This window comes from Myripristis murdjan, chromosome 9 (assembly GCF_902150065.1).
Source record: "Myripristis murdjan chromosome 9, fMyrMur1.1, whole genome shotgun sequence".
In the NCBI taxonomy this organism is placed as follows: domain Eukaryota; kingdom Metazoa; phylum Chordata; class Actinopteri; order Holocentriformes; family Holocentridae; genus Myripristis; species Myripristis murdjan.
In genome coordinates, this window is record NC_043988.1 from 26,006,232 (window position 1) to 26,032,627 (window position 26,396).

General features: G+C 39.7%; 1 protein-coding gene across 1 annotated transcript; it reads left to right on the plus strand.

Moving 5' to 3' along the window:
• itga2.2 (integrin, alpha 2 (CD49B, alpha 2 subunit of VLA-2 receptor), tandem duplicate 2) lies at positions 1-26,396 on the plus strand. Its single transcript, XM_030060990.1, has 30 exons — positions 1-121; positions 1,640-1,763; positions 3,933-4,042; positions 4,423-4,514; positions 5,045-5,159; positions 5,730-5,857; positions 6,050-6,198; positions 6,316-6,466; positions 7,336-7,501; positions 7,756-7,832; positions 8,914-9,052; positions 9,618-9,763; positions 10,461-10,604; positions 11,706-11,909; positions 12,672-12,802; positions 12,999-13,162; positions 13,321-13,472; positions 14,145-14,255; positions 14,868-14,953; positions 16,758-16,899; positions 18,430-18,519; positions 18,632-18,708; positions 18,802-18,885; positions 19,058-19,160; positions 19,253-19,363; positions 19,568-19,678; positions 20,788-20,901; positions 21,058-21,147; positions 21,494-21,610; positions 23,319-26,396. The coding sequence occupies exons 1-30, from the start codon at positions 76-78 to the stop codon at positions 23,397-23,399; spliced, it is 3,555 nt and encodes a 1,184-aa protein (XP_029916850.1). The 5' UTR covers positions 1-75; the 3' UTR covers positions 23,400-26,396.

The following is a 26,396-nucleotide window of genomic DNA, read 5'->3' on the forward strand; positions in this document are numbered from 1 at the left end:
TGAAGCCTGTGGAGACACAACTTTGACAAGTGCGGCGCGATTTATTTACCACACACACATGGAATAAAAGCCAAGATGGAGAACTTCGGGAGGAATATACTTTTCATTATGTTTGTCATAAGTAAGTACTGAACTTCTCTTGGAATGGAAAAAATCACACTCGACTAATCACATTTGTTGCTTTTCATCATGATGCGCTCCGTTCATTGTTTTGACGCAGGTTTCTGTGTTTGGCACTGAGTAGAAATGCTCCAAATACCGCCCATGGCGCTAAAGCTGTGGTTTTACACTGTTTAAATAAAGGATATCTGTGCGATAAGTGCAGATTTGGGTCTGGGTTTTTTGGCCTATGACTGTGTCGCTGTGCAGCTTTGAATGCACAAGTGGATGATGATGGTCGTGTTGCATGTTTTCAGAGGCCGGCATCTTTAATTAAGGCTCAGGGCGCTACATTAGTGCGTATTAGTACAGTATAAAACCAGTAACATGTTTTCCTTTTACTCAGTGGATCTGAGCAGCCTGTCATCTTCAGTTCGATTTCACATCACCCTGCTGTGCTGCAGTGGTTATATATGCATATCCTCCTCTGCTGTTGAATATATGAACCAGTCAAACCATATGGATTAAATAAGAAGAGGACTGCAGTTTACTGTGTATTGTATAGGGGGAAAAATCACAAACATGCACAGCTTAACTCCACTCTAAATAACTAGCCACAACTTACAGCACAGACGCTTTCAAGAGGCAGCCACCCAGACACCTTTAATGCACATTCTGTAATATTTCTGCAAGTGAATGAAACATTTCTAAGCATTTATCTTATGGAGTTTACAGAGTAGGAAGAGAGTGAGCAGCTCTCTCTGGTGCTGTGCTCACTGATTGACACCAGGTACAAAGAAAAGGTGTGGCAGAAGGCTGTGCAAGTGAAAGGCTGCTGAATCCAGTGGCCAAGACATTCCTCTGCCTGCCGATAGCGAGAGGACCTGGCTTGTAGCTGAAGTCTGCATGTACGGGCTTGTGGGTCTAGTGCAGTTACACTCATGAGGGATAGGTGAATTCCAGACTTGAAGGGGTTCGGAGGGCTGTGTTTGAGTTTTGGTTGCATATGGCAACAGACTCTCCCATTACGTCTACTGATTGAGGCTTTTGCAGTCAGTGAATAGTGTATATTTCAAGTGTTTTGTGGCTATTTCAGTGGGCAGCGTTCATGACTCAGACCATGGTGATAAAAGGTTTACGTGATTCAGATGCAGAAAACACCCCCTGACTCAAAGGGGGAAGTCAGGCTGGCTGCGGGAGTTAAGCATCACACCTCTCCCCACTCCCCTGAAATCTTCCATGAGGTCAGGATCAAAACACATCTTGATTGTGAAATGACTTCCTTTTGCCTCATCATATAGAATCCTTGAGGATGCTTTTAATTTTGACATGGTAATGTCTTACTTCACAGAAAAAAAAAAAGAAATCAGGGTAGTTTTGGCTAGATTCTCCAAATGAGATTTCACTAAATATCAAATAATGATCCTGAGAGGGCTTTTTAAACATGTGACCCCTGTATTAAAGACACCAACCTGAAGTTATTGAAGTATTGCTCTAAAGCTCAGCTACCAGTCATGGTCAAACAATCTCTCCTCTCCAGCTGACAGAATCTGCTACTCACAGTCCTTCAACGTTGGCACTGCAGATGCCAAGATCTTCGGTGGACCAGCAGGGGAAGAGTTTGGTTACACCATCCAGCAAATGACCAATCATCAAGGCAAATGGTAATAAGTGCGGCGCATCACCCACTTCCAGTTCAGTGAAGGAAGAGTGATTTTATTTTCTGACTGAATGTGCTCTTTTAACCCTGGTCACGTTAGTTAGAGCAAATCTGCTGGTTAGTCCTACGCTTTCTCTCTTTGGATGGTTAGGTAATCAGTTTTTGCTTAATATTTCTTTTGCATAACAGTCAACGTCACACCATAACCCCACCAGTGAGTAAAAACCAATATGCCCAAAAGCAAAGCAAGTGCATAAGTTCAGCAGCCACTTTATTAAGTACAACAAGTTAGGACAAGGTAGAGCTGGGTGATACAGACAGAATTAAATATTGCAATTTCTTTGACTGAATACCTCAGTAACAGTCATTAGTTATGTGGATTTTATCAAACAAGAAGAGGCAAATATCAGAACAACTAGAAGAGTTTCATAAGTATAGAAAATTACATCTTTTTACTGAAGTGCAGCCTTTGAAATCAGGAAAAGACAGTATTTATGCCATATCACCATATCGTGACATCCCAAATCCAGGATGATATCTAGCCCCATGTTATGACATCAATGTAATATCGATGCATCGCCGAGCATAAGTCTCACAGGGCCCATGTTTTGGCTGCAGAGCCGCCTGAATTCTGCGAGGCATGAATTCAACAATTTCCTGTAAAAAACTCCACTGTGATCATGTTCCACACAAGCTCAGAGGCATCGCACAGTTCCTGTAGATATGCACATTTATACAGCAGACTTCCTGCAGATAAGCACACTTATGCTGCAGATATCTGTCTCATCCCAAAGATGCTGCTTTGGGCTGAGGTTAAGCTAAGGTCACTGCCACTTTCTTGAAACTATGATGAAACTGGAAATTTTCCGCCTGGAAGTGTCTTTCTGAAATAGGGAAGGCTGTGGAAATTAGGAGGTGGTCAATAATAATTTAGTTTTTAGACACACTTCATCTCTGCCATAAAACATACTATTACACCACCAGTACCAGCCTGTACCATGCACACCAAGCAGCACTGATCTAATAATCCCACCCTACCATAGGCATGTTACAACAGAAGTGAGGATTTGTTGGACCAGGCGATGTTTTTACACACCTGAATCATCCAGTTGTGGTTATCACATGCCCACTTTAGCTTCACCAACTTGCTTCCAGCTGACAGGAGTGAAACTCAGAAACTCAGCACGATCTTCTGCTCCAGCCCATTTGATTCATGGTTCAAGGAGCCGTATGCACTGAGATGCCCCTTTCTGCATACTTCTGTTGTGCTTACATGTTACTTGCGGAGTTGTGAGTCACCTGTTACCTCAAGTGTATCTTGCCATTCTCCTCTGACCCCTCAGCTCAACAGGGCCTTTGTTGTTGACTGCTTATCGTGGTCCTCTCTGTAAATTCTAGACACTGGGAAAATCTCAGGCGCTCAGCTGTTCCTGTGATGTTTTAACCAGTGTTATGTCATCGCACTGGCAACGTCACCATGTTTGAGGTCTCTTAGATTATACATTTTACCCATTGTAATTTCTGCTTAAACAGTAACTGAACCTCCCAACACTGTGTGGTTTGTTGTCTGAGTCACTGTCATGTACGTAGTCATGTACAGTAAGTCACTGTCTGGAGATAAGAACTGTTTGCGCAAACAGGGATGTGTAGCTAATAACCACATTTATAACTAAGTAAACGACAGAGAGATGTAACACTAAAATATCGTGATGAAATGTATGACTGCTCAACGTCCAAAATCCTGTTTCCTGTCTCCTGTGATATAAAAGTGTAATGTGCCTCACCCCCTGCACCTTAATCATAATAGTGCCAGACACACACAGTGGCGTACTCATACTAGCTGGCATTTACATAAACCTCTGTATCAGTTTCATATTTGTGTTTGCACTTGCGATTAATCTGTAGTCAGATGTAATTAATTTGACATCACCTGCTTCAACAGTACATCTGTAAGCTCTCTGAACTTGTGTGGAATCGTGTTTGGAGTTTTCTATAAGCAGCATATATACAGCATTTACAGATGGTGCTGTAATCATTTTTTTTACGCCAAGTAACATTGCACGAGCCCCATTAAGCAAAATACAGTGCGCAGTGCATTTTACACAAAATCATGCAGAAACGACAAGCGTTTATGGGATTGAAGAAGAAGTTAGTGTTGCTCTGTTTTCTCTAGGCTTGTGGTCGGTGCTCCCTGGAGTGGTTTCAGTTCAAACAGGAAAGGGGATGTTTACAAGTGTCCCGTCTCAGGGTCCCAGAACAGCTGTGACAAGCTCAGTCTTCAGGGTAAGGTCTGGTCTTTTATTGTGTAACCTTTGACCTCTCTCTCAAACATTAGACCAGTGTATAGCGTGGCTAAACAAAACTTAAACGGTGCCCCATGTTGAAACGCTGTTGCCCAATTCCTGGCTTTGTTTATGACTTGACTCATCAAGATGTTTTTCACTCTAAAATTGATTAACTACGATATTTCCACACCATCCGACACTTTACGACAGTTTCAGTTATACTTTGTGATGTTTTTAAATGCTGGTTACATTCCAGTTTGGGGCTCCAATGTATTTAAAATGTATTTAAACATAAAACAACAAACATAAACTCAGTGTGTATAAATTGTAATATAATTAATGCTGTATATTCCTTGCCTTTGTTGTGGACATTCACAGATTCTGTCAGTATTCCTGATGTGAGAAACATCAACGTGAACATGAGTCTTGGTATGACTCTCACACGGATGCCCTCAATCAGTGGTTTGATGGTAAGGCTGGGTGTGGGTGTTGGTGGTCGCTTGGATGGAAGGCAGTTTCACAGACTAGCAGTGGGTTTTGTTCCACATTACAACTGCTTCCTCAAAACAAGTATCGTAACTAGAATACAGCCTTCAAGTGTTAGTAATTATGAGATGGATGAACATTACTGGCCCACCAGGAAAGTGAATACATCTAGGAAAATCACGGGTTTCTCTGATATTTGAGGTGTGAGGGGTGTTAAGCTTAAAACTGATGAGCTTTACAACTTTTTGTTAATAAATGAAATAAAGCATCAGTAACACTGATTACACTGCCTGTTTTTCATTTCTCAAGCTTTGTGCCGCTTGATTTCTAGATACTTTTGCTGTACAGTCCATTGTGTCATTATTTCCAACCAACTATACTGCACAAAACCTTGTACTTAGGACTATTGAACTTGTTTATTGAACTAGTGAGTCCTTGAAGGCAGCATTAGGGACAGCACAAGACACAGAAAATCCGCAATTCTCTCCACTGTTCCTCTGGTCTTTTGGTGCAGACGTGTGGTCCTCTTTGGGCACAGCAGTGCGGAAGTCAGGACTACTACCCAGGAGTGTGTGCAGGAATCAGCCCCTTCTTCACCCCTGAACCTGCCTTCTCCCCCGCCGTCCAGAGTAAGAAATCCCTGATCTCTCTATTATCTTATCACTCTATTCTTATCTCCATTCAGCATTCGCTTGTAGGTTATTTAACATCGTATTCATCTCTGTGTTACACCGGTGTGCAATAAGACTTTGTACCATCTTTGTGTGCAGTTATCCTGTGCAACAATAATATCTGTGTGCAATTACCTTAATTTATAGTGCAAGGCACATTGCCACTATTTTGCAGTGCAAAATTTTGCAGAATAATGCTACGCACCATGTGTACTACCTTTGTAGAGTCATATTTGTATATTTGTATAATTTGAAAAGTGCATATATCATGTCAGGGCACCTGAATTTACAGTGCAATTTAAAGTGCAATACTACTGTCCTGTAGTGCAATATTTTTGCAATATAATGCTACATGCCATGTATGTATTAACAATTGTAAGGTCATATTTGGTCATAGTTTTTTATTTTATCTTTCATCATTTATCAAGCTTTTTCTTCCATTCTTAACTATTTCTTGTGAGCTGCTGTGCATGTAAATTTCCCCTGATGCTGATCGGTAAAGTTAATCTTATCTTATGACATCTCTAGAATGCGGAGGACCGATGGACATTGTGATAGTTTTGGACGGCTCCAACAGCATTTATCCTTGGGGTCCGATGACTGACTTCCTCCAGAAACTAATACCTGCACTAGACATCGGGCCTGAAAACACGCAGGTAACCACATGTTTGAGAGGCTAGACTTGATACCCTGCACTGAGCTGTGTACAAACACAGCTCAACCACTTCCACAGGAAATTTAAGATTAGATATGTCTAGGGTTGAGTGGCTAAACTTGATCTAATTCACACACCTTCCTTTTTTGTCTTCCTGTAACTGATGACATCTTTGTTTGCTCTATCACAACAGGTCAGCGTCATTCAGTATGGAGTTTATCCCAAGTTTGAATTCAGACTAAATGAATTTAAAACCAAAGAGGAAGTGATTGCTGCAGCCTCTGTGATCTCACAAATGTATGGTTCTTCCACCAACACCTTCCGTGCAATAGAGTATGCCAGGTTGGTATGGCAATAATGTTGTTCTTCACGTATACATGTATGTGTATGTGTGTTATATATGTGTTTATTCTTTGGCCTGTCTGCCTACATTTATCTTGCTGTTATCTCCATTCTTAGCGAGCAAGGCTTCAGTCAGAGTAATGGTGGTCGTAAAGGTGCCGCCAAGGTGATGGTGGTTGTGACAGATGGGGAGTCACATGATGTGGACAAGAGGGACTCAGTCATTGAAGAATGTCAGAGACAAGGAATCACCCGCTTTGGTATTGCTGTAAGTGGTGATGGGTATAAGCACCCATTTTTCCTTGGCTTTGGGTGCAATCGTTAGTGGATTCTGCATTTCATGTGATTGATCACTCATCGCCTCTCAGAAGATTAAAAAAAAAAATACATGGTTATTTTTTTGTACTTTTTTTTTGAGAAGCTACCACTAGCCTACTGAAAGTATTTGTAAGCAGCTGTATTGCAAAAGGCCTTTCACACTGTCACTTATTCACAGTTACCACAGCTTATAGTAGTTAATCTGTGGCTTAAGTGAGGGAATTTTTTTTCATCCACTGACTTGTACCAGCATTGTCAGCAAGTGCTATGAGGTGGCTGGTTGCACAACCCTCTAACACTATCTTAGAAAACTTGCGTCCCAGAATTTTTTAAGTGGTGAGCCATTCTGATAAGATAGCCTTGACCTAAACCGTCCTTTTGTGCACATTTCTGGTGATTTAAATGCAGACTACGCAGTTTCAAATGGGAGGGCACACCACTTGTTTGCCAATGTAAACAAGTGAGGCGGAGGAAGGATAAAATTCCTCAGGCCAACACCAATAACCCACAGAATTAATGAAATGCTTTAAAATGCCCTTCTTGAAAGAAATATTTTGACGTCAAATGTACACAAAAGCATAAACGATGGAGCAAATTCTCTCATATTTTGGGTTATAATTGGTTAAAAGAGATGTCCTGAACTCCTGAGCCCTTTGTAGGTTACTTTTTTTTTTTTTTTTAAGAATTGAGTGACATTCATCAATCATCAAGGTCGGAGTGTTAATGTACTGATGATTTTTCTTGACCTCAATCCCTGCTTACAATCTTGAATTCACATTGATTTTCCCTTTTGTTATGTTTGTTTTTTTTTTTCCTTAGGTCCTGGGTTACTACATCAGAAACAACATTGACACTAAAAACCTAATAAAGGAAATCAAGTCCATTGCCAGTTCGCCTGTCGAGAAGCACTTCTTCAACGTGTCTGAAGAGGCTGCCCTTTCCACAATCGTTGGAACACTGGGGAACCGCATCTTCAACATTGAAGGTGCATATTATTCCTTGGGCCTTCCTGTTGTTGTATGTGCTGTATATGTAATTTACTGGAGTGAGACAGTGCGTGTTCATGCAACGCTTCACCCAGGCGTGTCAAAACAAGCCCGTCTTTGTGGAAGATCCCAAGCGAGATCTAAAGATGTTTGCGTTCTTTCACTCTTACAGCTTTTGCAGTTTGTCTGAAATATGTTACCTGCTTGTTTACCTCTGTTTTGCGGTGATGATGCAATGCTCTTCTCACACAAGGCACCGGGAAAGGGGGCGAAAACTTTCAGATGGAGATGTCCCAGGTGGGATTCAGTGCTCACTACGCCAGCAAACAGGTACAAAGTTAGCTGCCTTGAACATCTCCCAAACTGTATACCTGACATGGTATTTTATCATTTTTGTTATGCCTTTATTCACACTGGATGGTGGAGAGAAGTATCTATTAGGACACCGAGACCGACACCAGACCTCAGTAATTATGTCACATTCAAAAATAAAATCGCAGCTATATAACTATATGAATAGTTGAGGTTTGAAAACATCTCTTTGAAGTGTGTGTTGCTGTTGTATGGAGGTGAGTGAGCATGCTGCCACGGCTTACCTCACCCAGTACCCATAATCCTCCACTGTCTGTGCTCTGTGGTCAAGTGAGCTGGAGTTTAAACTCGGTTGCACTGCTACTACAGTAATTACAGCAGATTACGGGAACAGTATGCAGCCAGAATGAGAAAAACCTGCACTCTCCGTCAGATTTAGAGATTAGACACTGATATGTTACGAGGACATTCTTATATTTGCAGTTTTATAAAATCATTAACCTCATAGGTGTGCATGTAGTTCCAATAGATTTCCTGTTGGATGTCTCTCTATTGTCACGGTGAAATAGGAGATATTTTATAGTATCATTTTTTTCAGATATTGATGCTTAAATTCACCTTCAGTTTTCACAGCACAGCACTGTTGATGGAGGTTTTCAGCATATTTAAGTCTGCATAAAACATTTTTTTTTCTTATTGGATTTGACTGAAACAAGCTACACTTCATCCATTAGCAAGAAAGCAATTGTGTATCTTACAGTTTATATGTTAACAGGTCTCACTGTGTATCTAACTATAGATAATGGTTTTATATGTACTTTTTGCTCGTTTTTGGTGTTGTCACTATAACAGAAATGCACCCCCATTGCTTTGTCCATGGAAATATCATAGCTTCCATCTTAATTATTTGTTATAATTAAACTGGGATTCACCATCAGTTGAGCAACCCTTTTGACAACAGGCCAAAACTTGTGAGATTGAAAGTATGTTTGGCTCTTGGAGCTGTTCAGTCTGGCATGCAGATCAGAGACCCAGATTACTGTGACCCAGAATCATTTAAGTTTCTCGTGATCGACCCTCTACCTTTGTTCTGTCTCAGAACGTGATGATGCTCGGGGCGGTGGGGGCTTACGCGTGGAGCGGGACTGTCGTTCACCAAACAGGATCCAAAGCAGACATCCTCCCTTCCTCTGCATTTGAGGGAACCCTTCAAGACAGAAACCACAGCTCATTACTGGGTAGGCACTGGCATTGTTCCTCTGCATCTGAGGCTGGTATTCGACCAAACCCAATATGTGGTTGCTTGTTGCCTTAGCTTTTTTCATTAAAGAAGCAGTGCAGAAATGAGAGCATAGTGTAATCTGTGGTGCCACCTTCACCCCAATGCTGCCCTCAGTTTATGTTAGTTATTTGATTCGACCGAAGGCATTTCTTACCTCTAAAATGTGTTCACTTTGAAGTTGATTCAGCTGCATGATGGCACTGTTGTTGCTCAGAGACAGAGATGAAGCCTTTCTATATATAACTAAAGATAAGATTCAAATGTTTTTTGAAGCAGAAAATCATTTATTTACATTTAGTTTGATTGATGGTATTGTAGTGTCTGGACATTATTTTTTATTTATGCTTTTACCTGTAGTTCTGTTCCAGTTTTGATTCTGAGAGAAATGGTCATGCAGGGTATACAATGCATGTCTTAGGCAATAGACCCTTTTTGCATTTGTGTTACTTTTATTTAAGTAACATAAGTGACACATTCTGATGTCCAGGCACCTTCTGACTCGTCTTCTGTCGTCCCTCCAGGTTACTCGGTCACCTCACTGAGCGATGGCTCCAGAGAATATTTTGTGGCTGGTGCACCTCGCTCCAACCACTCTGGACAGGTGGTCGTCTACACCATCAACGCCCAGAAACAGTTCAAGATTATAGACTCAGAAAGAGGAAGACAGGTACTGAAGACTCTCCCACCCTGCCACTACAGCTGTTGCTGCCCTCCAGTGTTGTATTTTTATTATTCCTGTTTTTTTTTTTCTTTTTGTTTTTCTGCCTGTCACTTAGTGTTATATAGCTAAATAGTTGAAAATCTAAGTCAGATTCCATAGACCATCAAATTTCATTCTGACTCTGTTAACACTGACACCATACAATTTCTATTTCATCTGTAAGTCCTTTGGATTTTACACGATTGTATAATTAGGAAAAAAAAATTCTGCACCCTGCACAATAGAAGGCAAGGACAAAACATTTAATTAAACAAATTTATCACATGAAGTGTCCAGCAGAGAAAGGTGAAAAATTAAGTATTTATAGAAAAAAGTGCCTTGTTCTCCATGTAATAAATAATTTTGATTGTATATTTTGTCCTGGCCTGCTATGTTGCAAAGCGCAGAATTTTTTTCATTTTTTTTCTAGTTACCAGAAGTGATTCATGCACCTTCTGAGCACAACCCTTCTTTTTCCCCTTTGTGTGCATGATCATATAATAAAAGGGATTAGAGCCACACGAAAAACAGGTTGCACTTTTTTCCTGAAAAGTGGCAATTTTTTTTACACAAATTTGAGATGTGACATTCAGGAGGGAAGCCCTTCAAACAGAGAAGCGCCTGTGAAATGAGCTCTTCATCAGTTGCACGATCTTTGCTGTAGATCGGCTCGTACTTCGGCAGTGTCCTGTGCTCCCTGGACGTCGACAGAGACGGGGTGTCGGACCTCCTGCTGGTCGGAGCGCCCATGTTCATGAGCGAGCTGAAGAAAGAGCAGGGCAGGGTCTTCCTCTTCTCCATCACCAAGGTAAACATGAGCAGGACGTCCAGTCGTTACGGGAACATTTGTTAGTGTGGACTTTCTGGGCAAAAGAGCATCATTATTCTCACTCAGTCATACGGATGAATGGTTTATGGTAAAAAAAAAAAAAAAAAGAGAGAGAATATCGATGATGGTGATTACTAGAAAATCTGATGGATTTTGGGCCACTAATTGAAAAGGATAAATATTATAACTACTATTTCCATGCATGATTTGCTGTAGAAAGTCTAGCAGCAGTGGTTCACACCCAAATGAGAGTCAGAAACCTCAATTCTGAGGCTGAAAGACGCATCATTTGGCTGTGATTTGGCCTTTCTAGTTTTAAGACATTAGGTGAGGATCAAGTCAAAGATTTTGGATATTGTAAGTGTTGCCTCATCCTGGTTTTAAATGCTCCACTACAGTGAAGTGATGCAGTTTTCTGAACTTATTAAATATCCCAGCTTGACTGTCAGTGTTATGTGAAATGGTTTGGACATTAAAGGCAAAAAATTCAGTAAAAGGTATATGAGAAATATAAATCGGAGTGAAAAAACAAAACAAAACAAAACAAAACAAACAAACAAACAAACAAAAAAAAACACTGAAATGCTCACTTTGAAATCATCAAGTGGGAAGTGGCTTGGAGTTTTTTCTAACAAGTTAAAGATGTTTGTCACAAAATTATCCACTTAATATATCCATCAAACCAAATATTACAAAAAATATAACTTGAACTTCTCGACTGTTTTAGCTGCTCTGTTACTACCAGCTAGTTCAGCCACAACTAGAGGCTCAACCAAACATACATAAGCTTTATTGAACAGTTATGTATGTTTGGTGTAAGTAGGTAAGTAATGTATGTAAGTTTGATGATGATCAGAGGAAAATAATAACAGCATCGGTCAACTGCTGCTCAACTGTGTGACATGGAAATTTCATATCTTGACAATGGCACAGGGCTGTTGGACATCTGCACTCTACTGCTGTCATCAGCCAGCCCTAAATGGACTCCATTTAGACATTCCTCTGCATGTAAATCCACTTCAGCATGACCGCTGGCTCTCACACACACAGTATTCTCTGTGTCTTATTTTCCGTCCAAAGGGGATCCTGAATGAGCAGGGCTTCCTCAGTGGGCCTTCCCCAGCGGAGAACGCCCGTTTTGGAATGGCCATCTCCGCGGTGCCCGACCTCGACCTTGACGGTTTCAATGATGTGGTCGTTGGAGCCCCACTAGAGGATCAGGAGAGGGGGGTCATTTACATCTACAATGGAGAAAAGAAGACATTACACAAACAGTTCTCACAGGTAGGGAGCAAAACAGTTTCGCTCAATTCAAAGAAAGCCTAAAAGTGGCGCAACACGTGTATGACATGTTTGATAGTTCTTGGTGCAGATGGTCTTGTGTCACATCAACCAAACTCTTGATGCGAAGAATATTTTGTCCCTCGTATGTCAAATATGTCAAATTTAGGGAATATGGGGTTTCCTTGGGCCTTACCCTTAAAATTTTTTTTTTTGATTTGAGAAAAAAAAAACAAGACAATAAAATTTCTATGTGCCTAGCTGAATGAAATCTGAAACCATTTAGGCATTTTTTCCCTCCTGGTTATGCAACTATATATCCTCGGTGCTAGTGGTAATCTTAAATTTCCACATTTTTACAACCATCCATTTTACGTCAGTTTATAATTATGTATTCATTATAATTATTGGCTGTGTAACAATGACAATAGTCCAGTTACTCATAAATTTTTAGAATCAATGTAGTCATCATTTTAAAGCATTTAGCTGCATTGATGATCATCTACTCTACTCTTTGTATCAAGTGCTCAGCACTGCCCCCAATGTCCAAAAGACTGTATTACACTCTGTGTTTATGTCTCAAACAGCAGTGAGTGGCCGTGGTTTGGCCTGCTCTCTCTCTCTGTGGGTTTTGCTATAACCTCATCAACATCATCATCAACATTTCACATCCTGATGACAACCTTCTGAAGGACGTTTACTATGATATAGCCGTAAAAAAGTGTAAAAAATGAAATTGTTGCCTTGTTTTTTCATCTTTTCCAGAGAATCCTTGGCTCCAAGCTGGACCCTAATGTGCAGTTTTTTGGAAGGTCCCTTGACAGCTATGTAGACCTGAATGGCGATACCATCCCTGACATCTCAGTCGGGGCGCATGGTAAAGTGGTGCAGCTCTGGTGAGTTAAGCCAACGAAGGATGTAGCAAAAACAGCGATAACCATTTGTGTCTGTTAATGATGGCTTCTAAAATGGACAGTACTATATTTATTGCATCAGATCTATCGACACAAACACTTCACTTGGATGTTAATCATGTCAAATTATGAAGTATATCGCTTAATTGCTTGTTATGTTGTTGCACTTGGTTTCCAGGTCCCGTGGTCTGGCTACCATCACAGCTAAAGCTTCCTTCACCCCTGATAAAATCAGCATTTTGAACAAGGCTTGTGTGATTAATGGACGTAAGTTCTCCTGTTTCAACACCAGACTCTGCTTCAGTGCCACGTTCAGGCCCAAGAATCCCGTCGGACCCGTTGGTAAATCTGACTAACTCTAAATTTAGTTACAGATAACAATATCTTAGGAGTCTCTAATGTATTTCAATTATCTGTTGCTTTAAATACGCAAACTCTGTGAACCCAGAAAAAATCTCGGATGTCAAAAGAGTGTCATGTACTGTTTTCACTTCTTTCAGACATATCCTACAACCTGACCCTGGACGCTGATTTGCAGGCCTCTCGAGTGACGTCTCGAGGACTGTTCAGTAGCAACAATGACCGCTTCCTCTCTGGAAATGAACGAATATCGTCTAAGCCTGTGTGTCAAGACTACCAAGTCCATGTTCAGGTAATTAATGGAGATTATGTGCATTGTATGGAGTAACTTACTGGGGGTAACTTAATGTGATCAGAAGAACTCATAAGCATGTGCCACAAAGGTCCCATCGTTCCTGTTTATTTCATTTCAGAATGAGAAAAATGTCACAACTGCTCCTATTAAGTGATTAACAGAACCAAATTAAAACAAATGATGGTCTTTTGTAGGACTTTGTAGACTTTTACAGACTGTATACTCTTTGGCACACAGCAGCTTAAGCAATGACACAGAGGATTTTTTGTTAGGAAATGTTGAAGTGCCCTGTCATCTGCATACCAAATTAGCCCACCTCTTGCACAGCCTGTGTTATTTAGTGTGATTGATGATACAAGCTCCTGCTCAAATTGTGTCAGCAGTGACGATTTGGGCCCGGCAGTGATTCTCAAACGTTTTTCAATAATAAACCCCCTTTTTCAGCCAAGCACCCCCTGACCAGTGCAAAAAAGGTAGAAAAAAGTCAATATAAAGAGGTACAATACAGTGTCATCAGTGTGTGAAACAACAACTTGATGCTGAAGATATTTTGTTGGCTCTGTTTTTGCCTCTGTCACTTTTTTCTGAACCTGATTCATTATTTGTTTCAAAATAGGCGGTAGGCATTTCAGAAATGCTGTCCTGATGTGTCTGTGCTCTCGTCAACAGGAGGCACCAGACTTTGTCAACTCCATCAGTCTGAAGGTCAGCATCGGCCTGCAGAATCCAGATGCAAACCCGGTCCTCGATGCCTTTTCTCCGAATTCCTGGGAGTTCTTTGTAAGTCTGATTCAGATGATGTGGCTCGTGCCTTGTACTTTTATGTTTTTGTTTCGTTTTGATTCCTGTGGTTTGTGTGGTTAAAGTTTTCGTCACCTATTCAGCCTGAGACAGGAGTGTGTGAGACAGGAAACAGGTCAGATGGAGATAACTTCAAACATGTAGCTGTTATTTCGTCCAGTGATTTAAAATAACAAAGTGTGCACACTGCCAATTTTCATGATTACTGGCTGTCAAAAGCAAAGCGTGTCACGCAGGCTCTCTCTCTCTCTCTCTCTCTCTCACACACACACACACACACACACACAAACACACACACACACACCCCACTGGGACGCTAATTCGTCCCCAACAACATGATGGAAGTTCATGCAAGGAAGTAACCATATAGTAAACTTAAAATAAAATTAAATTAAATAAGTAAATAAATAACAGACTTCTTCTTTAGCACTTTCCATTATATTCCTCTTTCACATTCCATAATATTCTTCTGAAAACAGAATGATAAATAAAAACAACAATAAGATAAAAATGCCTGACATTAATTAAAAACAGAGTTCCTGAAGAGTAAAGCTCGTCTGTCAGTGACTGTTCCTCTCCACCGTGTTTTAGGTCCCCTTCTCTAAAGACTGTGGCTCTGACGAGGTGTGTGTGAGTGACCTGGTGCTGGCAGCGAAGACGGTATCAGACGTGCCCAGGTGAGTAGCTTCGACATATGAGTAGTACCACGTACACAATACGATATTGGAGTACAGTTACTCATCCAAAAATATACTTGATTGCATGTAAAAGTCATCCTATAAGAAAACTAATTTTACATGCTTAGTTATAATGTATATAAATACTTTATATATACTTTGAGTAAAAAGTACTAGTAACATTTTTAGTTTGGTCTATTGTCTTGCAATGTGATACGTAGCTTACATGACTCTGCGGTCACAAAATTAAAATTGAGGTTGAAATTAAAACAAAATTACATGTGATGGATCAGGTACAGGTGAGGCTTTCTCAACATTTTGTCACTTTTAAATGAATTTTTGCAGTTATAGTTTGTCATTATTTGAAATAGGCAGTATAGTATTTAGTAGTAGAGTTTCACAGTCCTTCTTCAGCTGTGAAATATCTGTAGTGACTTTTTTCTATCACCACACTGTTTATAATCGGATATTGTCATTGTAATAATAATATTAATATGCAAAGTGTTAAATGGTTACAGTGATACAACATAAGGCATTGCATAGGGTAAATGCAGGCCCACATTCCTTTGATATAAATGAAATAATTCTGCGAGGACTAGGCGTGACAGTCTGGTTAATCTCTTGAATAAATGTCACACCCTGGCAACCCCAAACAACCATGACAGCATGTTTCTATTTTAATCTTTTTTTTTATGAGTCTGCCAAGCACAAATAACTTCACAAATTAGAATACTTCAGTTTATACAGCAAATGCATAGCTCATTAAAAGGGTGGGTCAATCTTTGCAACAGAGCTTTGGAAAAAAAAAAAAAAAAAAAAAACTTCTAATGTTTGGGTGAGTTGCTCAGATGAAAGATTAAAGAATATGGTAAAGACATTTGCAAAGAACCTGACAGCATTGCTTAAAATATTCTCTCGCAGTCAAACGTTTTTGGTCACATATGGTTTTGCAACTGCTTTTCATTGTCGTTTTTGTGCCCCTAGATATTAAACTTAGTTGCCATGTCAGAGTATCAGAGTGAAGCAAGAGCAAACAGAAAACATGTGGTGGTGATGCAGCCTGTTAGTGAAGCCTCTATCAAGTCTGTCTTGTCAGGATTCATTCTTATTTATACAGCACATTTTTAGGTGGGGAAATACACAGCATCAAGCTTGTTGTTGTAAAAAAAAATGTATTTCCCTTGAGAATACAGACGTCATAAAAAAAAAAGTAAGGACAATAATCTACAGTAGATCTCTCCTTTGAGTGCAGTGGGAAAAAGGGATTAAATCAATTTAAGCTTTCATTTTATAGCTTTGTTATTCGAGCTGTTCTGCTGCCTGTACTTTTGAACTGACTATATTGACTATGCAATCAGTATTCTTCTTGATGTTACAATTGCAAGAGCAGAAATTCTTTAAATCATCTGAAACTCATGATCTCATAGATTTCATAGGGCTTTTATTTTGAAATGTGTTATTTAACCCTCTGAGCAAAATTCCTTTTAGTTATTTGAAAAACATGTTTTGAAAATTGCTACTTTGGCCTAAGACATTTTTTGTGTCTTAAAATTATTAAAAGCAACCCATATAAAATTTAAATAACCACCTTTTTTGCATTTTTGTATTTTTTTTTTTTCAATTACTGTTGTTTTTTAGACCTTTAGATCTTCATAGGCCAAAGTAATGCCAGTTAAAAGTACTTTGGAAAGAAATTTTGATTTAGAAGGTTAAATGTGTACCTTTCAAAATATAAGCCCCACGTTTTAGCAGGTTAACATGTGAGGTGCGGCAGAATGCAGTAAGCATGACTCTTGTGTTGCAGCTCAGGTCCCGTTCTGGTCAACAACAACAACCAGGAGCTGTCGTTTGAAGTGGCTGTGAAGAACAACAAGGAGAACGCTTACAACACTCAGCTGCTGATCTCGCACTCCAGCAACCTCTTTTATGCCTCCATCAAACCTCCTGTGAGTAGCAGCACCTGAATGAAAGACTCACTGGTGTTGGTTCATGTGAGAAAGTGAAAAATGGAGAATACATGGAGAATACAATTTGTGGGCTGGGGCGCCTTTGTAACTTTATTTACAACAATGGTTTGACACACATTTTACCTTCCTCAAAACTTGCAGCTCCTGCGATTTGGATATAGCACTCACTTGGTCATACTGTGATTTTGATATTTTGATTAATTGTTCAGCCCTATTGTATAATGTACTAGTTTCCTTATTAAAGGAAGTCATTTCTATGCGCATAACAATTTCTGTTTCTATCAAAACAATTTAGAGCTAACCGCTTTAAACCAAGTTTGTTAGTCACCATAGCTTTGTTACTTGTGATGCACCAAAGTGTACATACTACACTCAGTGGCCACTTTATTAGGTCCACTTGCACAATCTAATACAATCCAATACAACTGTTCTGTTATAAAGTTTACTTTTATGATGCCTGTAATGCTCGGGTTTTCTTTTTGCCACAGTAATTTTCATTCAGGTGTTTCCACTTTTCTGTCCCTCTCATGTATTATAAATAGGGACAAAAAATTAGAAACACCTTTCAGTATAATGTAGTCCAGTACAAGACCTCTGCAAACTACAACCTCAGTAAACAACACAGAATTAAATTAAAACATTCTCCACAATGTCAACAAAAATTGGACATTATAAACTTTCTTAAAGGTAAAATTTATTGCAGAGCTGTTGCATTAGACTTTACAGGTGGGCCTGATAAAGTGGCCACTGAGTGTTTACTGTTACTTTCAGTCGCCTAGTGCAACAGCATGGAGTTCAAAATGTTTCCACACTTTTTGCCATCAGGGTTTGTGAATGATGACAAAATAACAACTTTAAACTAGTACTCAACCAGTATGGGATTTTGGGGATTTTATTTTAAGAGGCGAAGAAGATAAATTACTGATTACCAATATGGCAGCTGATGTAGTGAATTTTTAAGCTGAAGCTTTTGTACAGATATGACTGTGCAAAGGTCAGAAACCGCTGTCTCAAACAAATAACTTTATTATACAATATTCAGCATTATTATACACTGTAAACCAATTCTACAAATGAACACTGAGAGAATGAAGAATAAATTAATAGCTAAATAAACACCAGTAACGTTCAGTATCAGTCAATTGCTGACCACTTAGATAAAGAATAAAAAATATCTCTTCTGAATACTGCAAAAACATTTTCATTTTCTTGGTTCATAATATACGCTGATACTGATATGATACAGAAAAAAAAGTTAGTTGAAATATTTGCATCCAGTTATCATCAGCTCTCTGTAATAAGCAAAATAAGAGGTTTCTATGGGCATTTGATAAAATAATGATGAATTAATTAGACTTTGAGTCATGCTGACATTAGCAAAAAATAACCTGGCCCCTGTGAATGTGGCCCACTACCTAATCTGAGTCTAATACTCCTGAGCTAAATTGTAATGCAATATCAATCAAGCAGTCATGTAAAACTATATTATCTTTAACTGTAAATTCACAGATGGACGGTACAACAGTCAAATGCGCCTCTACACAGAAAACACATGTTACCTGCCAAGTGGGATACCCGGCTTTAAAAAAAGACCAAGAGGTACGTGCAAGAATAAACACAGTGTTTGTCCGTTCATGTGAACCTGGGTGTCACAGCGTCTTGTTGTTTGAACACTTGCCGTAATGCAAAGCCTCCTCTTGTGTCTCTGCAGGTGAAATTCGGGATCAATTTTGACTACAACTTTGCTCAGTTGCAAAATCGAGCTGAGGTGAACTTTGAGGCGCAAAGGTATGCCGAAACAAAGAGAAATGTTAAAAATGATTCTGCTCATCAATAATATGTGACTCTGAATATGTAATAATGTACCCTGATCCTTTTTAGTGATGGTAAAGAGGACAGACCTGCAGACAACAAAGTGAGCATATCCATTCCTGTCAGATATGATGCCGAGGTCGTTATATCCAGGTAATTCATGAACCTGTCAGGCGCTGCACCTCTGTTTTTGTTTTTTACCATAAACTTTCCTTTATATAGCTTTACTCATGCAGTATATCATTGACAGTAATTGTTAAGTATAAGATTTATATGTATGGCAAAAGCATTGCAATATTAACTTGTTATGGTTTGTTTGCCCTAGGCATTCAAATACCAATTACTTTGTGGCAAATAAAACCGATCCAGTGGTCACGATGGTGAAAACCCTAGATGACATTGGGAAAGAGTTTAACTTCTCCCTGAAGGTACAGCAACTGAATCTGCCTCTGAAACATCGCCACATTCAATTCCATATATTATAGGAATATTTACTGATTTTTTTTTTTCCTTTTTAAAGATTTCAACAGGTAACTTCCCCGTCAGCCTCCTGTACCTGACCATAGCTCTACCTATGACCACCAAAGCTGGAAATCCGCTGCTCTATGTCACCGGTTTGGACACACAAGCGGTGAGTATTCAAACACCAAATTCCAGCAGCTGTTTGTTAGAGCTTTAAAATTTGCTTTAACACAAAAAAATGGCACTGCATCGAATAGTATCTATATCTACAATATTAGAGGATACAGTATCGCGATGGGCATGAATGTTTCTTTCTGGAGTGTGATGTGTTGGGAGGAAGTTTATAATCGAGCTACGCTGTCACATCCTGCAGGGAGGCTCAGTAAGCTGTGACTCCAGCAGCCTGGTTGACCCGCTGAAGATTGGCACGAAGCCCTACAAAGCGTCCTTCACTGAAGAGAGCCTCAGAGGCATAAAGAAGCTGGTCAGTCGCTTACTGGTTCACATATTTTCCCCTGCTTTTGCACAGGAAATAAAACATGAGGTCATCACTTAGCAATGCACATATCCAAGGCAGCGCTGGTTAACTGGGGCCTGTACATCACCATGTCCGTCCTTCAGGCCAGAGTGGCAGACCTAAAAATCTGTTTGGTGCATCACTGTGAAATTTGGTTATGACGCTCGTGTTGACTAGAGCAGTGGTTCTCAACCTGGTGAAAAATGGGGAATATTTTAATTTCACTGTTATTTGTCACTGTTAATCTGCCAATCTACAGTGCAGACAATTATGAAATAACTAAATCTTATTAGATGGGGATCCCTGAGATTATCTCTTACCAGATGTGGATCAATTTGGGGGTCCTTGACACCAAAAAGGTTGAGAATCACTGGTTTAGAGGATGATAGTTGGCAGCTTAGTGATTCTATGACCTTTCCTCTAGCGCCACCAGCAGGTTAAGATGTTATAACTGTGGTAGTGGTGGTTGTGAGAGATTAAATTTTGTGACAACATTCATGATGGCTAGAGGATGAAATCTAGCAATCTGGGTGACTGTTTGACCTTCCTTCTACCACCACCAGCAGGCATCTACAATAGAAAGATTGCTCCTCTGCATACTTACCCACATTAAATACTGTAAATGCACATCCTGCGTATTTTCATATTTTGTTTTCTTTACAGTATAGTCTCCTGCTCTAATTTTGTCACTATTATTATGCATGAGCCTTGGTATTTTTAATTCCTCACAGCAACATGCATGTATTTCAGAATTTGATCTTTTATAGCACGCCACATGTTTCCCATTCATTTTGTTTCTTTGTCTCAATATGTTCCTCTGCTTTTAGTTTCCACATCCTCTTAATGCAGTAGTTTATTTTTTCATTAATACATTTTTTACTCTGCATGGTATAGTCTTTGAACTTTCATCTCATTCAGTGTTTTCTTTCTCAATTTGTGTTGGGGATCCAGCATTGTGTATTCTCATGCGGGTGTTTTTTTTTTTTTTTTTTTTTTAAACTGGATCTACTTCCACATCAGCTCATACAGCATTTTAGCTAATATCTAATCTATTTGTGTTTTTTTTTCATTCACAGGACTGTGACAGTGCTAAGTGCCACTATGTTAAATGTAATCTCAAAGACATTGAACTAAAGAGTGACTACTTTGTGAACATTACAACGAGGATATGGAGCGGCACATTTGCTGTGGTAAATATGCTCAATGATAATCCTCATTTTCAAATAATGGTTATGAGCATTGTGCTTTTCATAGACCTGAGTGTGTAGTTCATTTTCATTATTTACACATTCACTAATATTTTTGCTTCAATACTGTAATATGTATGAATTTTTTGGTCAACACAGGCCACCTATCAGACCATTGAGCTGACCTGCAGCGCTGACATCGAGAGCTCCCAGCCTGATCTACTCGTCATTGGCCACAAGCAGTTACCGGTACGATCATATTTCATTTTAACGTTTTGCTGTGGTGCCCAGTATAGAAAGATGCTGAGGGAAAAGAGACATATAACACTGAAATAACTTTAATCTGTAACTCAATTCAAAAACCAATGCAATGTGACTTAAGTTGATCTCTGGATGCAAAATCATTGTTGATACAGTTTTGGCTATGGTAACAATTATCAGACAGACTCTGATGATGGCCTTCATTGGCAGTACATACTGAATCAAATCACAGTCTTTAATGATGAGAGTGAATTATAATGTATGCCACAAGAGAGGTGAAATACCCCAGGCCACAGTATAACAGTATAACCTCTCGTCCCCTCCTGCCCCTCAGGTGGTGGTGACAGTCAGTAAGCTTGGAGAGACGGCGGATGTGCCAGTGGGGGTGATAGTGGGCAGCATAATAGGAGGGCTGCTGCTGCTGGCACTGGCTGTCGGACTACTGTGGAAGGTGAGCATTCATCAATATTAGAGGGAAAATCAACTTAGACTGGAGTAAAAAGTAATTTAAGGATTTGTAGGTAGTTATGTCCATAGTTGAGGGCTGCTCGATCAGTATTTGTCATTATGAACATTTGACTGATCTGTACTGTCACGAACATGTGCAGCTTGATGTTATACAGTCGCAGTAAATTCTCCTTTTAGTTAATTTAATTGAAGCAAGAAGGCCCAGATTCTCTAAAGGTTTGCATAAATAAAAGCAGACACACTGGATAACCAAAATGATCAAATCAAGATGCCCGTAACTTTTGTTTTTAATAAGTTTGCGCAGTAAGTGGAAGCTACGTCACATAAACCCTCTTTGCACCTGCCGCGGCTGTGTCAAATTTAATGTAAATATTACTATTTTGCCCGACTTTCTATTTGTAAATCAGGCCTTGTAAAAAGAGACTGTAACTAATTTTGTAACACCATGACCACCATATTTTTTTTTTTAACAAGGTCTTACAGCCCCTTGTCATTGATTGCCCACCTCATTGTCCTCGGGATGCACTAATAAGTGGATAAGTTTAAGTGTTTGGTTAGAGAGAGTTACGTTTAGCCATAGATTAGAGATGGTTATGGTTAGAGGGTGACATGGCTGCGGTCCCTGGACTGGATACAAGACCCACAGTAACTCGGTACATGCCGTAGACATACTGGGCCACCAAGATGTCCACATCACCCCTGAATTACTGTAGTGAAAGTCTGTTGATATGTAGCATAAAGACTTTTTGCAAGGAGTTTTACCATTCAGAATGGTTACTATGGTTGCCCAGATTGGCCATATAAGCAATCTAAATGTGTTCTTGAGGTCTACTGGAAGTGCTTCTTCACAGATTTACTATATAAGCCCTCCATAAGCACTTCTTTACTTCCTGAGTGCAGCTGCAAGGGGACCTCAACAATAAGATCTGTGAAGGCACACTTTTCCAATAACTAAGAACATGACTCCACCTCAGGGAACAATCTGTGTAACCCACTGGTCTGAAAGCCCTGTAAGAGACCGCAAGTACAATTACAATTCAGATTTGGCAGACGCTTTTATCCAAAGTGATGTACATATGAGATTTTTATACACCGCAAGGGGAATTCAGGAGAGAACAATGGCATCAAATGCCATAAAGCTCTGGTTCTGGTCCAAAGGGCACAGGTGCCAGAAGGGAGTTCAAGACAGTGTATAAAGTGAATCGAGGGAGGACGAAAGCATAGAGGTAGATTTTTAGTTTTATGATTATATGGGGGATAGCACAATCCATTAGGTGAGAAGGTGTGCCCTAAAGAGCTGGGTTTTTAGACGTTAATTAAAGGCACACACCTCGATTTTCATCCAGAGGGCCCCTATGTGTGAGGCAAACAGTACAAAAATGTTGTTTTGGCTTTGAAATCAAGAACAAGCACCCCTATCGGTTGTCTTTGCTCTTTCCTACCTCAGTTACAGTTACAAAACCTTGTTTGGGCAGAAAATGTACATCCTGGGGGCGCTAATGTTCCATATAACCAAAATCAAGGCGTGTACCTTTAAGTCAAGTCAAGTAACATGGTGCTGAGTCCCATTCCTTAAATCATGCACATAGTAAAGCCATTTCAAGTCAAAGTTAGAGCAGCACTTAAACTTTTAAAGTTTTTTTCATTCATACAAGAACTGATTACCTGAACATTATCTGTTCACTTTCTAGTTTGGCTTTTTCAAAAGAAAGTACAAGCAGCTTCAGGGCGATGGCGGCGAAGACAACTCACCTGACGACGGTGTGCTGTGAACTGAGGAGAGGACTTCCAGCTTTCTCTCTGTGACGGATGTTATCAAAGTGGATTCTGCCATTTCCAGTTTGCAAACTGAGAATGGACAGTAGCTCAATCACTGGGATTGGGCATTTTAGTAAAATGGGAACAGTTTTCCATAGCAGCAGTGTTGACCTCTGACTCTGGTCAGCATCCTGCAGGTTGAGGATAATCTTCTGTTGAATTTACAGAGGACTGTGGTACGTCTTAACTTTTGTCTTCTGGATTGTACATTGAGAGACGGCTGTTATGCACTGAATTTGAATAAATGTAAAAATGTTTTTTTTTTTTTCAGTATGCCAAAAAATACCTTAACATTTGTTTGGCCATGGTTTGATATTACTGTAACAATTTTGGTGCAGATGTTGCCATCCCTAGTATGACATTCTCAAACAACTTTTTGTATTGACCATGTATAATGACATGGTAGGCAGAACAAGGATGGAATTTTATGATCATCAATAGTTCTCTGTGTAAACATTAGTATTGTTTTTTGTCCTTGTGGTGTGTCCCTTTGCTGTCTTCAGCACGCACAGAACAAATTTCAGAAAAAAGAGAGTTTTTAAATTTGATCTATGTTGGTTTTAACATCGACTGACATCCCTTGAATGTCTTTTTTTGTTTTGTAAAAGCTCACAGAGGGAGCCATTGCATCAGGATTTAAATCAGCTCATTAGAAACTTAATAGACATTCATCAGTTCAACTGCACTGACATGCATAGATTAAAATAGTTGTAGTTCTCAAACATTACGCTTAAATCTGACATCCTCCAAATTTTCACATTGGCAGTACTTGCCTGTAAGACTCTGGCCTCCAGACCTGAGTAAAGGCAGAAGGATTGCAGCCACATCTTCAGGCCCGTCAGGGAAAAGTTAACCTGACTAAGTGCCTGAAAGCACCTTAACAAGGTGGTACGTCCTTAACTTGTAAAATTAGAAAAATTTAATTGTTTAAATTGACTCACCAAGCATTCCCTGTTATGTTATTGACCCAGTGGATGCAAGAAAAGGAGCCTGTGCTGTTTCAGTACCAATGCAAAAAGCTGTTAAAACAAAACAACTTGTAGTATAGTTAAAATTATATAAACTATAATGTAGTTGATTGGAGATAAAATGGAGATCAACTGCAAAGACTGTTACATGATATGTTCTCATCCTTTTGCATGAGGATCTAAGGTGGCAACTACAGACTAAATAATAGGGTGGCAACACAAAAGAGAAAAAACTCACACTCGGCACTGCATCTGTCCATGGTCCATCATTATTTATTTATGCCTTGCTTAATGCAGTGATTACAAGGGTAATGTGCTCCATAAATTCACCCACCTTTGTTTCTCACAGCAGGACTGGGCAAGTGAAGGGCAACCGTGTGCCACAGAGCAGACAAGAGTCTGCAGGTTTTCATGGAAACCAAAGACAGCAGCTCATTCTGCTGGCTGGTTCCTCATCTCTGGTTGAAGGTTAATCGGTGAAATCAACACTTGTGGCCTTTGGCTGGAACTGAAAACCTGTGGACTCTCCATGCCCTTCATGCTTGCCTAACCCTGGTTTAGGTACATGCAAATGCCGCTGCATCTGGGTGTATTTGCACAATTCTACCACAAGGTGGCAGCATGATATAAGTCACATATTGGGACTGTATCTTTATGCTGCTGTACGTGGGTGGCACTCAAAATCTACTTTGCTTAGGGCATCAAACACATTTGTTTACTTATCATTCAGATGGTATTTGCTGTTGAGTTCTTCTTGTTGCTCTCTTGTTTTCGCCTCTCTTCTCTCCTTTTCTCCCCTTTCCTCTCCTGCTGGAATACCTCTGGAAAGCCTAACCTTGCTCGGAACCCTAGTTGGATCACATCCTTCCAAAAATCAATACAATTTAAGTTTTTTTCCCCTAACTCAATTCATTTCTTTGTCACATTTTTGACTGTCGTGCTCTCCCTTAGTTGGGTTAATCCTTCCCTTGACTGTTTTGGAATGTTTTTTCTGAATGTTTTTCTTTTCAAGAAGCCAACTCCAGCACCCAGCAGAGTCTTTAGCATACATTCCTGGCAAGGTGGGATCTACTATTTGTCCCTAATAAGTAGCATATTTTTGGGACCCCACACTCCAGTCTTTCTTGTTGGGGAGAATTATAGTATTTGATAAATGACTAAACTACTCCGTTTCACAATTCTCGATACACTACAGTGTTGAGAAACAGCATTTGGATTCAGTGTGTGGACAGGGAACAATGTGGAAATAGTTTACGAAACGAGATGCAGTGGAAGTGTTTGACCACCTTTGTGAGCTTGTCCTTCTGGGGTTCCTGCAGAAGATTGGCAGTTATGTAGCAATACACTCAGCACATACCACAGTGGGAAGATTGCTCACAAATTGCTGCAATATTCTTCGTAAGTCAAATTTGAAACTGATCTCATGGTTTACTATCTGATGACAGCTCAAATAAGACTGACCTTTATTTGCACTTTGTCAAGCCTTTAGAGTAGCCTGTACAGTAAATCTTAGAGCATTAAGTTCATGCTCTCACTATAATTTCAGGATAATTTCTTCCGTCTCGTTGCATAGCATTGGTTTCTGTTTATTTCACAAATTACCGACAAGTTGTGATGGTGGTGGTTCACTGTTTTGTTTTGTTTTTCTTTTCTCTTTCCTTTTTTCTTTTGTTGTGCTCGAGAATTAAATTGAAAACTTGAACATTTTGCTACGCATGTTTTGGGGAGATTTTCTATGCAGCGTGTTTGTTACAGTCTGTTCAAAGGGCAAAAAGCTGCATTCCATCGAATTACTGTATAAACTTTAGGCTGTTTTGTATCAAAATGGATAACACACAACCCAGATTTTCCCATGTCATCAGAAATGTGTGCAACCATTTCAACTAATGCCCGGCCTTGGCTCTGTTGCTCTCCCTCAGAGAGAGTATCTTTTTTGGTGAATATTTTGTATGCTAAATTATAATTAAAGTGAACTTCAAACAA